Source organism: Dipodomys spectabilis, unplaced genomic scaffold (genome assembly GCF_019054845.1).
Source record: "Dipodomys spectabilis isolate Male_0828 unplaced genomic scaffold, ASM1905484v1 ptg000118l, whole genome shotgun sequence".
Lineage (NCBI taxonomy): Eukaryota > Metazoa > Chordata > Mammalia > Rodentia > Heteromyidae > Dipodomys > Dipodomys spectabilis.
Genome location: NW_024870795.1, coordinates 7418536 through 7435058, shown reverse-complemented (window position 1 = coordinate 7435058; position 16523 = coordinate 7418536). Strand labels below are relative to the sequence as shown.

Sequence of the window (16523 nt, the reverse complement as noted above, 5' to 3'; positions counted from 1 at the left end):
CTACCAAAAAGACACCTCCCCAAGTGAAAGGTCCTCCCAATTGCTAGTTGGGACAATGTCAACAAAGCAAGTTATAGCACTGACATGAGTCCATATTGATATGAATGAATAAATAGGAAGAAGTAATACATCCTCCTTATAGCAGAATTCTAATTAGTAAATGTTGAAGAATACAAAGTGAATGCGTGGCAAACTTCAAAGTAATACCTGTTGCAGGCAAGAGAAACCCACAGATGTCAAAATTAGTAGAACAAAGAACGTTAGTTTCAAGTAATCCCCCTAATCACTTATTACAAAGGGAAAATTAATTTACAGTGGAGAAATTTGGAAGGTAGCACTTTAACCAGTGATCAGTTATCTGAAAGCTGTATCCACATCACATAACCTAGAAAAATGCACTGAAAGGAACACAATACTATATAGCACTCCTGCCAAAGAATAACCTCAATCTAATGGGAAAGTTCACCAGTACAATTAGAAGGGCATTCTATAAAATTTCTGGCCAGTGCTTTCCCAAAGCCTCAAAGAAGCCAGATACAATGGTGAATGCCTAGTACCTATAATCTCAGCTATTCAGATGGCTGAGACAACACTCCAAATTCAAGGCTCTGGGCAACTTAGCAAGACGCTGGCTCCAAATAAAAACAAATACAAAAAGACACAGCTAAACCTCTGACATAATTCTACTGTATTTAAAATTATATGTAATACACTAGAACTGTCAGGCTAGAGAAACTAAAGGCAACTAAATACAATGTCGACTGCACTGGATGTAGAACAAGAAAAAGATAACTAGCACAATTCAAGTAAGGTATGTCAGTTAGTAAATGTACAATATTTAATCAATAGTTACTGGGGTTTTTTTTTTTATAATTTTACTAATGTTATACAAGATGTTAATGTGGCAGAGAAATGTTATTTTTGCAGAAATCTACAACTATTTGAAAATAAGTTTTAAAACATGGAACATTTATATAGAGAAAAGTCAATCAAATATAGCTAAAATTAAAGTTAGAGGATATGAGATTTATATTTTGTTCATTCTAGAACTAAAGTTTGACATTATGACATTAATACTGTTCCTCTCATCTTCAACCAAAAATATTTAGCTATCCAGGATTCTGACATTCACAAATGATGGAACAGAACCAAACCTTGAGAAGAGTTAAAGTGGTAAAAATCCGAGTCAAAGTTTTTGTATAAAAACTAGTTTAAAAAAAAAAAATTTAAAAAAAAAAAAAAAAAAAAAACTAGTTTAGCTGCATTTTGAGGTTTCTACTAAAGATTTTTTGGGACCCATCTCTGCATTCTATACCACAGAAAGGGCCAAGACCAAATCCTGAAGCCTTCACAATCAGAGAGAGAGAGATGAACCACCTCAGTAGAAGCTACAGTTCTCATTCTCTTCCCAAAGCTCTTAAGAGTATTTTCTTTATGTGACACAAAAAAGACTGGGAAGTATTGAACTGCGATGTATTAAACCATTGAGGTGCTGACATTTCAAATAATAATAAATCATTTAAAATCATCTCACATCCAACTAGAATCCAATATGGGAAATATGAAGTAAAACTGCTTTAAAAAAATAGTAATGGGATTTGAATTCAGCCCCATGCTACTTAAGCAGGTGCTTTACCACTTAAGCCATGCAACTAATTCTAAAACTGCTTGTATGTGTTGGTCCTGGAGCTTGAATTACAGCCTGGGCACTGCCCTTGAGCTTTTATGCATAAGGCTAGTGCTTTACACCATTTGAGCCACAGCTCCATTTCTGGGTTTCTGGTGATTAGCTGGAGATAGGAGTCTCATGGATTTTCCTGCCCAGGTTAACTTCGAACCATAATCCTCACATCTCAGCCTTCTGAGTAGTTAGGATTATAAGTGTGAGCCACCCATGCCTGACCTAAAATTGCCTTTGAATTGCTTTTCTGTGGGTATTTCTCTTTTAAAGGCTAAACAACCCAAAGAAGTCCTATGGAAGTGATAAAAGTTAGGGCTAAAAATGGAAATCTAGTATATTCACACTAATGACAACACCAAGATTTCCCCAATTTATTTTTGTAGGAGGAATATATTTCAAAAGGCTTAGCAGTTAGGGATATCCAGAAATACTGTATTATGCTTCTGATAAGCAAAACTCTTGGCTGAAAGGGTCAAACTATAATGCTAATTACAAGTCAACACTGACTCATTTTACTGGCTTCCTTGACTTAGTAGCCTAGGCTGTGTGAGAATAAGTAATCTGAAAGCAAAATTGTCTACTAATATCATAAACCAAATTTTAAAATCAGTATTTAATTAACTCTTCAAGTTTGAAACATATTAAGAACCAAAAACCTTTTAGTTAGAGAGCCTTATCAAACCTTGGGGAATAAACAAAAATGAGTTGAAGTTCACAAAGACCCAAGCCCACTGGCATTTCATTTAGGGAATCTACATCCATGTAGAATGCTGTCTAAATAAACCGTATTTTGTATTAAGCCCTTACATTCTTGAGTGCTGGCTGCTACCTCCTTTGAACTTGAGACAGCTGGAGAGACTTCTATTGAGTACAGTGTGTGGTACAATAAACATAAGTATCTATTGAATGAATGATTTAGCAGAGGTTCTATCTTCCCTGGAGAGCATCCAGAAACAAAGCATTTTGAACATTTGCCTATCTTACTTTGCAGAGGCCACAGTTATCCAGCTCTAAGTACAAAACAAACCTAAACCATTTTCTCTCAATACAATGTATCTAAAATGAGTTGCTACTGCCTCTCTCAAGACTCCTTACACTCCAAATCTCTCCCAGAACACAGCAGACTTAAAATAATACTAAACGGTACTAGAAGTGATGCTCAACAGGATCTCACGTTTATTGAGAAGTGATTAATGGTAAAAAGAAAGGCAATGCCCTTTCCTCAATTGGCTGAACAAGAAACTGAAGAAACATTCACTACACGTTTTACAATATTTTTCTCTTCCAAAATGCATTTCTGAAAACCACTGTTCTTAGGTTTGAAATCAAATTAATCCTGACTTCATCAGTATAATGTACAAGAACAGAACATTTCTTAGGACGCCTAGTACTTTACTTTGAGTAACAAAGGGTCAGAGAAAATTAACCACCCTTATAGACACAACCTTGGGTAACACTGTTAAATTCTCCTAGACAAAAATTCTTCATAAAAATGTTCTTCCAGTTTGGAAGGGAAAAATCAAATTCCCACTTCCTGGGGTGGATGCCCAAAACCTTCGAAACTCAAGTGTTCTCCAAGTGCAAATGTCAAAATGGGAGGAAAGGGTTTAAAAATTAGAGAAAACTGTATGCACTTACGGACTTAAAAATCCGAAAAACATAGTAAAAAGACAAAAACAAAGCGTTATGCTCTGAAATCACAACCAAAGCCAAAATAAAAAGGACATTTTTCACCTAAACTACCTAGAGGGATTTTTTGTTTAGTTTTTTTTTCTTTTTCTTTTTTTTTTTTTTGTTCATTTTCCAGTTAAGTCCTATGTCTTTTGTGAAATTCCAATACTTAAACTGCAAGTCTGCAATCGTCTCTGAAGTCAATGAAATTAAGAAACAAGTCCTAATTCTCTTGAAGGTCATCTTTTCCATTTAGGATATGCAGACGCAACCGTTGCTGCAGTCAGTGCAGAACTGCTTTTTATTTCCCACGACCTTGGCGTTCCTAAAGAGGTAAGAAAAAAGTTACATAGTTAGTTATCTAAACATGCTTCCACATTAAAAGTCTGTAGAATAATACATTAAGTCATTTGTGCTGGATAAATTATTTCCACAAATAAGTTGATGTGTATGTGTGTGTATGTATGTGTGTCTGCATGTCTCCTGTCGTAGGCCTGGAACTCAGGGACTGAGTGGTCTGTGATCTTTTTTTTCCCCTCAAGTCTACTGCTCTTCAGCTCTACTACCAGCTTTTCAGTGGTTAATTGGATCAGAGTCTCACTTACTTTCCTACCTGGGCTGGCTTTGAACAGATTCTGAGCTCTCAAGCCTTGTGAGTAACTTAGGGTTACAGACATGATACAATAAGCTTTTTTGTTGCTGTTGTTGGTCATGGTGTTTAAAGGCAAGACTTTGACATTGATGCCAAGCTTTTGTGCACAGAGCCACTTCTAGTTTTTTTAGTAGCTTACTGGAGCGTAAGAGTCTCACAGGCTGGCTTCAACCTGTCATCCTCAGGTTATCAGTTTCCTGGGTTGCTAGAATTACAGGCATGAGCCACTGGCACCCAGCATTGTCTTTTACTTGTTACAGATTTAAACCAAAAGTAGCAACACCCAAATATACCTTTTACTTTGAAATTACCTTTTACTTTGAAATCCATTACTGTAATTAAACAGACTCACTTTGTTATTATATTTGTCGTTATAGCTTTAGGCTAATGCTTAATTAGCTTAAAACATGGCATAACAAAGTAGCTGGACATACACATCAACAGTCTCAAGAAGGGAAGGAACACACTATATCCTAAACCAACCAGCACTGAAATTCCACAATAATCACGAGGTCATGGACATAGGAATTCAAATGTCTTTTCTGTAAAGTAAAACTTAATGAGATTTATAGAAACCTTAGTCCATAGAAGGCAAGAGAACCATCTACACACAGTTAGAAATCTACTTAGATATAAATTTTGAAGACTGACTATGGCTCACCTGAACCTGTAATCCTAGCTACTCAGGAGGCTGAGACTTGAGGATCATGATTCAAAGCCAGCCCAAGCAGGAAAGTCCATGAGACTCTAATCATCAATAAACCACCAGAAAATCGGAAGTGGTGCTGTGGCTCAAGTGATAGAGTCCTACCTAACCTTGAGCTGAAGAGCACAGAAACAGCACCCAGGCCCAGAGTTCAATCCCCAGGGCAAAAAAAAAGCAACAAAACATAAAACAACTCAGCTAAAGGGCAAGGCTCAAGTGACATTGCTTGTTCAGCATACAAAGGCCCTGGATTCAATCCTGCCTGCCCCCACAAGAGGAAAAAAAGGCTAGAATTCACAGGGCATTGAGTGCTCAAGAGTGCACAGGCCTAAACTTAATTTTCTACTACTTACCCTGTGATGATTCTGATGTATGATTTAAAAAAAGACACACACACCTTAACTTATCAACTGTTATTTATGGGTTTCCATGTATCATATATAACCACTAACAATCTTCATAATCACTATACAAGGACTCCTTTTTTGGGGGGGGATGATAAGGACATAGCTCAAAACAACCTCAAATTCTTGGTCCTCTTCTGCTTCAGTCTCCTGAGTACAAGTGTAACAGGTAGATGCCACCACATTACATCCACCCATTATTTATTTTAGAAAATGAAGTTAAAGTCAGGCACTGGTGACTCACATCTTCCCTGCCCTTCACCCCCCAAGTCCTGGGGCTTGAAACTCAGGGCCTAGGCACTGTCCCTGAGCTGCTTCTGCTCAAGGCTAGCACTCTACCACTTGAGCCACAGCTCCACTTCTGGCTTTTTCTGTTTATGTGGTATTGAGGAATCGAACCCAGGGCTTCATATGAAGCATGCTAGGCAAGCACTCTATGACTAAGCCACATTCCCAGCCTCCTGGCTCACACACCTTTAATCCTAGCTACTCAGGAGGCTAAGATCTGAGGATCGTGGTTCACAGCTAACTAAGGAAAGTCCCTAGGAGTCATATCTCCAATAACCACATAAAACTAGAAATGGAGCTGTGGCTCAAAGTAGTATAGGGCTAGCTTGAGCAAAAAAAAGCTCAGGGACAGCATCAAGGCCCTGAGTTCAAGCTCCACAATTGATTCAAAAGGAGGGAGAGAGAGGGGGAGATAGGGGGAGAGAGGAGGAGGGAGAGGGAGAGGGAGAGAGAGAGAGAGAGAGAGAGAGAGAGAGAGAGAGAGGGAGGGAGGGAGGGGAAGGGGGAGACAGAGACGGAGACAGAGACAGAGACAGAGACAGAGACGAAAAATGAAGTTCAAAGAAGTTACTTTCCGGGGGCTGGGAAGGTGGCTCAGTGGTAGAGCGCTTGCCTTGCATGCCTGAGGCCCTGGGTTTGATTCCTCAGCACCACATAAGTAGAAAGAAAAAAGCCGGAAGTGGCGCTGTGGCTCAAGTGGTAGAGCGCTAGCCTTGAGCTGAAGAGCTGAGGGATAGTGCCCAGGCTCAGAGTTCCGGGCCCCCCCCCCCCCAAAAAAAAAAAAAAAAAAAAAGAAGTTACTTTCCTATACAGAAGCTTAAGAAGTTACTTAACAACAAACAAAACCAAAGAACTGAGGGCATAGCTCAAGTAGTAGAACATTTAAAGCTCAAGGTCCTGAGTTCAATCCTTGGTATCACAAAAAAAAGACATAATTTTTGTTTCCCCTATGACACTGTTATGTACAGCTTACCTACTAACCCTATCCAAAGTCCTTTTAGATTTCAGTGAAAGGTACTTTTAAGTCTTAAGAAATACAAATGTGTTGGGCTGGGAAGGTGGCTCAGTGGTAGAGTGCTTGCCTTGCATTCATGAGGCCCTGGGTTCGATTCCTCAGCACCACATAAGCAAAAAGAAAAAAAAAAAAAAAAAAGAAATGTACTCATTACCTGACTTATGTAGCTGTAACCCTCTATATATCCTTCATAATAACAATAAAAAGTAAAAGATTACAAAAAGAATAATTTAAAAAAAAAAAAAAAAAGAAATACCAATGTGGGCTGGGAAGGTGGCTCAGCGGTAGAGTGCTTGCCTTCCATGCATGAGGCCTTGGGTTAGATTCCTCGGCACCACATAAGCAGAAAAAGCCAGAAGTGGTGCTGTGGCTCAAGTGGCAGAGCACTAGCCTTGAGCTGAAGAGCTGAGGGACAGCGCCCAGGCCCAGAGTTCAGGCCCCACAACCAACAAAAAAAAAAAAAAAGAAAAGAAAAAAGAAATATAAATACAACAGTGAGAACTAAGACAGGAACAGGATGTATATCCACAAATACAAAGTGGTAAACATAACATCTTCAAGCTCACAAACATTATGTCCCATTAATTAGAAAAAAGCCAACATACTAAAAGTATAATTAGGTGTATTCCTGGATGTAACAAGCAAAGAACAAAGAGCAGAATAGGATTCTACTGAATTCACACTCCATCCCAAAATTCCACTAGGATAGTTATTTCTAATCTTTTCTAAATAATTGATAGGTCAAATTAAATGTATTCATAATATAAAACATTTTATGAAATACACTTGTATTGTGAAATGGTTAAACCTAACAAATTACTGTCTCATATGGTTATTTTTATGATGATGTCTCTGAATTTTTCAAAATACGTCAAAAGTAGCCTCCAGTGGCTCACACCTATAATCCTACTTAGGAGGCTGATACCTGATCTCAGTTGAAAGCCAGCCCTGGGAGAAAATTTAATTGTGGACTCCATAGTTAACCAGAAAAATATCAGATTAGAAGTGTTACTCATGTGGCAAAGCACCTCCAGAAGCAAGAAAGCAGAACAAGAGAAGGACTAGTCAAAAAGTAAATAAGTACTGTGTTATCATTAACTATAGCCTATGCAACAGCCCTTTAAACTTATTCCTCCAAACCTGTAATTATTCATCACTTAGTCAACATTTCTCCAAACTACCACGTCCAATCTTTAATCCTAGCTACTCAGGAGACTGAGATCTGAGGATTGTGGTTCAAAGCCAGCCCGGGCAGGAAAATCCATGAGACCTTATCTCCAATTAACCACCAGAAAAAGGGAAATGGCACTGTGGCTCAGGTGGTAGAGTGCTTTCTTTGAGCTGAAGTGGTCAGGGACAGCACCCAGGCAAAGAGTTCAAGCCCCACTACCAACAACAAAAAAAGTAGCCGGGTGCCGGTAGCTCATGCCTGTAATCATAACTACTTAGGAGGCTGAGATCTGAGGATCACAGCTCAAAGCCAGCCCAGGCATGAAAGTCCAAGAGACTCTTATCTCCAATAAACCACTAGAAAACTGGAAGTGGCGCTGTGTTTCAAGTGGTAGAGCGCTCAACTTGAGCTGAAGAGCTGAGGGACAGCGCCAAGCCCAGAGTTCAAGCACCACGACCAACAACAAAAAAAAAAAGTATAAACTAGCATAGTGTTTGTAGCCTTCAACCAAATGCCCACACCTCTATCTACTCACTCCTTAGTCCCACTTCACTTTACACAAATTTACCAATAACATTTATTGTGCTATAATTTCTTAACCTATCAATAATCATCAGTTTCCTATATTTGTCAGAAAGTAGTGTAAGCTAGGTGCTGGTGACTCACGCATGTAATCCTAGCCACTCAGAAGGTTGAGATCTGAGGATCAAGGTTCAAAGCCAGTTTAGGCAGGAAAAGTCCAAGCAACTCCTATCTCCAATTAACCACCAGAAAACCAGAAGTAGAGTTATATAGCTCAAAGTGGTAAAGCACCAGCATTGAGCAAGAGCTCAGAGACAGAATCCCAGGTCTTGAGTTCAAGCCCCATGATTGACCAAAAAAGGTGTAGGATCCCCTTCATTATTAAAATAAGACAACTTATTGATGAAAACCATGCTTCTCTTTTTGCTTAATTAAAATTATTGTAGGGCTAGAAGTATGACTTAGTAGTAGAATACTTGTCTAGCATACATGAAGACCTGGGTTTGATTCCTCAGTACCACATAAAAAAATAAAAAGTCCTTACTCTGCTGGGCGCAGGTGGCTCACGTCTATAATCCTAGTTACTCAGGAGGCCGAGATCTGAGGATTGTAGTTCAAAGCCAGCATGGGCAGGAAAGACCATGAGATTCCCATCTCCAATAAACCACTAGAAACCTTTAAGTAGCGCTATAGCTCAAGTGGTAAGAGTGCTCACCTTGAGCTGAAGAGCTGAGGGACAGCGCCCAAGCCCAGAGTTCAAGCCCCATAACCGACAAAAAACAAAAACAAAACATGCCAAGGTACATGTATGTATTTATTCCATTTTTAGAGTGATATAATGATGTGTAGAATGCATTATTCAGGGAAGAAAGTATATTGCCTCAAAATATTAATTATTCAGTAAGTACTCATTCAAAATTTCTGCATTAAAAAAAACTACTTTTGCATTATTCAGTTTTGGGGTACTTTGGCATAAATACTAAAAAAAAAAAAAAAAAAGAAGCTGAGTGCCGGTGGCTCACATCTGTAATCCTAGCTACTCAGGAGGCTGAGATCTGAGGATCATGGTTCAAAGCCAGCATGGGCAGGAAAAGTCTGTGAGACTCTTATCTCCAATAAACCACCAGAAAACCGGAAGTGGCACTGTAGCTCAAGTGGTAGAGTGCTAGCCTTGAGCTGAAAAGCTGAGGGGCAGCACTCAGGCCCAGAGTTCAAGCCTCATGACCAACAAAAAAAAATTTTTTTTAAAGAAATTTAAAAGAAATCAGTAATTCTACTACCAGAAAATTGAAATCAAGGTAGAACTGCAAAGCTAACATATATGCCCACTCCATTTTATATCAGAATACAGGACTGGAGATAAAGCTTAGTGGTATAAAAACTGCCCAATGCCCATAGGCTGTGGGGTTCAATCCTCAACACTAAAAAAAGAAAAACAATAGGTGACTATAAAACTCCATGGCAAGCCGGCGCTGGTGGCTCACGCCTGTAATCCTAGCTACTCGGGAGGCTGAGATCTGAGGATCTCGGTTCAAAGCCAGCCCGGGCAGGAGAGACCGTGAGACTCCGATCTCCAATAACCCACCAGAAAACCGGAAGTGGCGCTGTAGCTCAAGTGGTAGAGCGCTCGCCTTGAGCTGAAGAGCTGAGGGACAGCACCCAGGCCCAGAGTTCAAGCCCCACAGCCGACCAAAAATAAATAAATAAATAAATAAAACTCCATGGCTCGAACAGTGTAAAAGCCACAAGGTGGCAATGTTGTTACATGTATGAAATCTCTAGATATACTACATAGAATACTTCCTAATTCTCAGTGGATTCCTTCCAAGAACACCTAGTAGATTCTTTGAAACAAATAATATCCCACTCTGTTTTTTTTGTTTTTTTTTTGGTCTGGTTGTGGGGCCTGAACTCTGGGCCTGAGCACTGTTCCTCAGCTCTTCAGCTCAAGGCTAGCGCTCTACCACTTGAGCCACAGCGCCACTTCCAGCTTTTTTCCTTTTGCTTATGTGGGTGCGGAGGAATCGAACCCAGGGCCTCAGGCATGCAAGGCAAGAGCTCTACTACTGAGCCAACTTCCCAGCCCCTCTGTTTTTTTTTTTGGTCAGTCGTGGGGCTTGAACTTTGGGCCTAGACAATGTGCCTCAGCTCTTCAGCTCAAGCTTAGCACTCTACCACTTGAGCCACAGTACCACTTCTGGCTTTTTCTGCTTGTGTGGTGCTGAGGAATCGAACCTAGAGCCTCATGTATGCAAGGCAAGCACTCTACCACTGAGCCACCTTCCCAGCCCTCTCTCTCTCTCTCTTTTTTTTGTTTGTTTTTGGGTCCGGTCGTGGGGCCTGAACTCTGGGCCGGGGCACTGTCCCTCAGCTCTTCAGCTCAAGGCTACCACTTGAGCCACAGCGCCACTTCCGGCTTTTTTCTTTTTGCTTATGTGGTGCTGGGAATCAAACCCAGGGCCTCAGGCATGCAAGGCAAGTGCTCTACCACTGAGCCACCTTCCCAGCCCCCCCACTCTCTTATATAGCTTTTAAATCATACATCTACAGATTTCTCAGCAGTGACATTGTAATTTTTAAAAATAGATCAATATATTTATGTAAATGTTGTAAATTTAGTCTCTGAAATTTTTTGGACCACAACCATTAGGCTGGCCTTGAACTCCAAATGCTTTGTGTGCACTGCCACACAAAGCCTTGTATACTTTCTCTTACCATCTCTCCTATTGCGCTTTTTTCCTTGCTTTATATTCATCTTGGGGGGTAGTACCTAGGACTGAGCCCAGAGTTTTGTGCATACTAGGTAAGAGCTTGGCCACTGAGCTGTATCCTCTAAGTGGATCATAAAACACACTATTCACATTTATTTTGGGGGCATAATTTTACTAACCTTAAAAACCTGGTAATTAAAAAGGGTAAATAGCTGAGAGTTGGTGGCTCACACCTGTAATTCTAGCTACTCAGGAGGCTAAGATCTGAGGATGGTGGTTCAAAGCCAGCCCAGACAAGGAAGTCTGTGAGACTCTTATCTCCAATTAACCACCAAAAAAACAGAAGTGGCACTGTGGCTCAAGTGGTAGAGCACTTCAGTCTTGCGCTGAAGAGCCCAGAGACAGCACCCAGGCCCAGGAAAAAAAAAATTTTTTTTTTTTGAGCTGGGCATCAGTGGCTCACACCTATAATCTTAGCTACTCAGGAGGCTGAGATCTGAAGCCAGCCAGGCACAAAAGTCTGTAAGACTCTTATCTCCAATTAACTATTCAGAAAAAGCCAGAAGTGGAGCTGTGGCTCAAAGTGGTTGATTGATGGGTCTGATGAACTGAAGATAAGTCTCACAGATTTTCCTGTCCAAGTTATCTTCGAACCATGATCCTCACATCTCAGCCTTCTGAGTAGTTAAGATTACATATGTGGGGCTGGGAAGGTAGCTCAGCTTTCTGGTGGTTTATTGGAGATAAGAGTCTCATGGAGGGCTAGGAAGGTAGTTCAGTGGTAGAGTGCTTGCCTTGCGTGCAGGAGGCCCTGGGTTCAATTTCTCAGCACCACATAAGCAGAGAAAGCTGGAAGTGGCACTGTGGCTCAAGTGGTGGAGCACTAGCTTTGAGTTCAGGGCCCATGACCAAGCCCTCCCCCCCCCCCCCCCCCCCGCCCAAAAATAAGATTACAGGCATGAGTCACCAGTACTGGGCAAACTAATCAATCTTTAGTCTCCAATGCTATTAAGAACAGTTGAATAAAACCTGGCACCAGTGGCTCATTCTGTAAATCATAGCTACTCAGGAGGCTGATCTGACACAGGAGGCTGATCTGACATAAGAGGCTGATCTAAAGGTGGAGACTAGAAATATGGCATCAGCAGATAAGACTTTTACTTCCAATTAACCAGCAAAAAGATGGCATGGGAAATTTGGCTAAAATGGTAGAGTGCCAGTCTTAAGCAAAAAAGCCAAGCAAGAGCACAAGGCCCTGAGTTCAAGCCCTAATACTAGCTAGCTGGCATGCAAACAAAGTTGGATGAGACAAACACTAGTGGCTCAGGTTTGTAAATCCTAGCTACTTTAGGAGGCTAAAATCTGGAGGATGGAGGCTAGAAGCCAGCCTGGGGAGTGGTAGAGAACCAGATACAGCAAGATTCTACCTCCAAAATAACCACCAAAAAGCTGGGCTAGAGGTGTTACTCACAATGTAGAGCAAAGCAAACTGAGTTTAAATCTCAGAATATAGGCAATAGTTAAATGATTCTAACTGTAATTAATTGTAAAGTATAATTAATAGTCTCCTTTCAATAGGCCAGGAAACAAAGTTCTATCAGTTCTCCAATTTAAGGCAAGACTGTCATACTCAATTAAAAATACTGGGCTGAGGCTGGGAAGTTGGCTTAGTGACAGAGTACTTGACTAGCATACATGAAGCCCTGGGTTCAATTCCTCAGTACCACAGAAACAGAAAAGGCTGAAGTAGCACTGTGGCTCAATTGGTAGAACACTAGCCTTGAACAAAAAGCAGCTCAGGGACAGTGCCCAGACCCTGAGTTCACATCCCATGAGGGGGCTGGGAAGAATCAATAAATTAAAAATTCTTAAATACTTTCTCAAAGTTGGGAGTTAGTGGCTCAAAAGGCTGAGATTCCAGCTACTCAAACAGAGTGATCTGAAGACCATGGTTCAAAGCCAGCCCAGACATAAAAGCCTGAGAGACATCATTTCCAAACTAACCAGTAAAAAAGCTAAAGGTGTGCTGGGCACAGGAGGCTCATGTCTGTAATCCCAGCTACTCAGGAGACCGAGACCTGAGGATCATGGTTTGAAGCCAGCAAGGGTAGGAAAGTCCATGAGACCCTTATCTTCAATAAACTATTCAGAAAAAGCTGGAAGTAGCCCTGTGGCTCAAGTGGTAACCGCTAACCTTGAGCAACAGAAGCTCAGGGATAGCACCCAGGACCAGCAGAGTTCAAGCCTCAGGACCAGCAGAAAAAAAAAAAAGGCTTGGAGGTATGGATCAAGTACAGTGTCAGCTGAGTGAGAATGTGAGACCTGAGTTCAAGCCTTCTTTAGTTCTACTCTGATTTCATCCCCTTTAGTTTTGCTAGATGCAATGAAGTTCTAAAAAATGTAGGAGGACTGGGATAAACTAAATACATTCATTAGTAACCTTTTCTACCAGCTAATTCTTTTCCAAGACTGGTAATTAGTAGTTTAATTCATATGAAAGAAAAATATAAAAAGTGAAAGCCTGGAAATAATACCTGAATAAATCCAACAAATAATTTCTCAATAGAGAACAAAGGGTAAGATAACTAATTTTTTTTAAGTGTTAACTAAAAGTAAAAATTGAAAACAGAGCTGGGCGCTGGTGGCTCATGCCTGTAATCCTAGCTACTCAGGAGGCTGAGATCTGAGGATCACAGTTCAAAGCCAGCCCAGGGAAGAAAAATACGTGAGACTCTCATCTCCAATTAACCACTAGAAAACTGGAAGTGACGCTATAGCTCAAGTGGTAGAGCACTCACCTTGAGCTGAAGAGCTCAAGGACAGCACCCAAGCCCAGAGTTCAAGCCCCACGACTGATGACAAAAAAAAAAAAGAAAAATTGAAAACAGTATTCCCAAACTAAATGAAAGTTTGCCAGGATTTATTATTCTCAAAGTAATCCCTTGGCTATACTACCTTTGAATTGAATTTCACAATAGGACCAATTTCAAAACAGTTTGAAAATACTGATCTTAGCTTATACAACTGTATTAGACAATTATGTGTATGTGTGTGTACCTACACGCACACTAGCACTGGTAATTCAACTCAGGACCTGTGTCCTCGATCAACTTGTTTTTCTTTTTCCTTTATATGCTGGTCCTGGGGCTTGAAATCAGGGCCTGATGCCGTCCCTGAGCCACAGCACTACTTTTTCTGAGTAGTTTATTGGAGATAACAGTCTCATGTACTTTCCTGCCCAAGCTGGCTTCAAACTATGATTCTCAGATCTCAGTCTCCTGAGTAGCTAGAATTACAGGTGTGAGCCACAGGTGCCTGGCTTCAATCAATCTTTTTGTTCACTGCTGGCAATCTACCACTTGAACTATACTTCCAGCCCAACTTTTTTTTACTGGTAAATTGGAGATAGGAGTCTCTCAGACTATTGTATCTGGATTAGCTTCAAACTACAATTCTTCTATCAGCTTCCTGAGTAGCTAGGATTATAGGCAAGTGACACAACAGTGCCCCACGGACAATACTCAGTCAATCCCACACTCCAAAAAGGTGATTACCTTTAAATACCACCTTTTAGAGACAGGCTGGGGCAAGGGGATCTCAAGTCCCATATAAGACTAGGCTACATGATAAAACCCTGGTATCAACAACAACAACAACACACAACATACACCAGCATTTTACTTTTTGAGCTACCATACTAGAGCCTGAACTCAGGGCTAGGATTATAAATTTGAACCACTGGCTCATGTGGGGGTGGGGAGAAATGAATGGGTATGGATGGATGTAGGCGCATACATCCATGCAGCACACCTGGCCAGTACTGGGGTTTGAACTGAGAGCCTCAAGGTCTCACATTTTTCCTTAAGGCTGACACTACCACTTAAGCCCTAATCCCAGTTCCAGCTTTTTGCTGGTTAAATGGAGATGAGAGTCTCAAAGATTTGTCTGCCCATTCTGTTTTCTAACTTCTGAGTAGCTAAGATTACAGGTATGAGTCACTGGTACCCAGCTTTTAGGCACAGTTCATGCTACTTCAAGATAGCCAAGTGGCTAAGAGCCCCTACATTCTAGCTAAAACTAACCAAGTGCCATGGATCTATGTACCTGAAATGGCCTCTACACAGGATTCTCAGCCTCCTGAGAAGCTTGGTATAGGCATGAGCTACTAATGACAAACTAACTAGGACTCTTGGGAAAGTTATTCCTTTTGAATCTAAGTTGTCTGACTGTAGGAGATAATTTTACAGTAAATTTTACAGTAAACTTCATGGAGATTAAAAATACACAAAAAGGACCTATTATAGTGATATCTATCAAATGTTAAACATGGGTAAGTTACTAGTGGTAAGAGGAAAAAAGTAGTATAAATACAATAAGTAACTGTATAAACAAATTGAGTAGTAAAGCTCAGAAGGAAACTATCAAAATGATGAGTTTTGTTGTAGCTGAGATTATGAGTGACATTCTTTTCCAGTCTTTTACAGCTTTTATAATTGGCTATAATTTACAATGACAAACATGAACTTTGCAAATTAACACAAACTTTGCACACAGCTAGGTTTTGTTGTTTTATTTGCATGCATATAATTCCTAGTTTTGGGGTTTTTTTTTGGGGGGGGGGGGGAAGGATTGAGGATGTAGAGCACTTGAAAGGCCCTGGTACAATCTCCAGTACCAATAAAAAAAGTTCTAAGTGGTATTGAAAATTCAAAAAAAGTTCACATAAAGTTAAAAGCTTTATATTCTTCAAGTATTACACAAGCAAAAGAGCCAAAATTTATATATTTATACTAGATTCAATGTGACTTTGCCTCATTAAGACCCACCAGAAATTATAAGGCGAAGAGAGTCGTTGAGGGAATGGTTCCAGAGAACACCCCTCCTCAACCTTCAAGTCCTGTATAAATCATGTCATAGTATGAAAAATAAAGGCATAGTATTCGCATGTTACCTACACAATCTTTCCATACATTTTTCCCCCTACTGCTATAGAATGAATCCAGAGCCTTGACAATGCTAAGCCAAGTATACCCTATCCTTGAGCTATACCTCCACACTTTAAAACATCCCTAGGATTTTTTTTTTGTTTTGTTTTATTTTGTGGGTCCTAGGGCTTGAACTCAGAGCCTGGGTGCTATACTTGTGTGAGCCACTGGCATCTGGCTTTTGACTGAACCAAAGAGCCTTTCAACATGTGAGCCAACAATTCTACCACTGACCTAAACCATTATCGGCCTTTAAATAATGTTGTTCTACAGCTGGCTGAATGCATGAATATGGTTGTAGAGGGCAGAATGTAATTCAAGTAAGATGTTAAGAAGAGCTCAAGTGTTGAGAAGCTCCAGTTCAATCCTGAGCATTGGGCGGGTGATACTTTCCCTCTCTATATCAAACAGCTCAAATTTGTACCCATTTTCACTCTTTCCCTACCCTCCTTTCAGATCTGATTTAATTAAGTATTGCACAAAAATTTCCCTATGACTCTTGCCCTAACAGATCTTACTATTATTCTCTTCTCCTGCACTTGGTTTCATATTGTAATATTAGCAATTTAATATACACTGGCCTACATTGTTCATGTAACAACATGTCATAAATCCTTGCTGAATTCTTCCCATGACTACTGGAACTAAATCAGTTCAACTAGAAATTATTTAGCAGAGATAAAAAGCATTAGAACAAAGCTGGGCACCAGTAACTCA

At 40.4% G+C, this 16523-nt stretch overlaps 1 protein-coding gene across 1 annotated transcript in view; it reads right to left on the bottom strand.

The window, feature by feature from the left end:
• Positions 1-2834: 2834 nt before the first annotated feature.
• Ythdf2 (YTH N6-methyladenosine RNA binding protein 2) overlaps positions 2835-16523 on the bottom strand; it is a 31751-nt gene continuing 18062 nt past the window's right edge. The window contains exon 5 of the mRNA XM_042688549.1: positions 2835-3677. Coding sequence (XP_042544483.1) covers positions 3654-3677 — 24 coding nt within the window. The 3' untranslated portion in view covers positions 2835-3653. The remainder of the gene's footprint in view (positions 3678-16523) is intronic.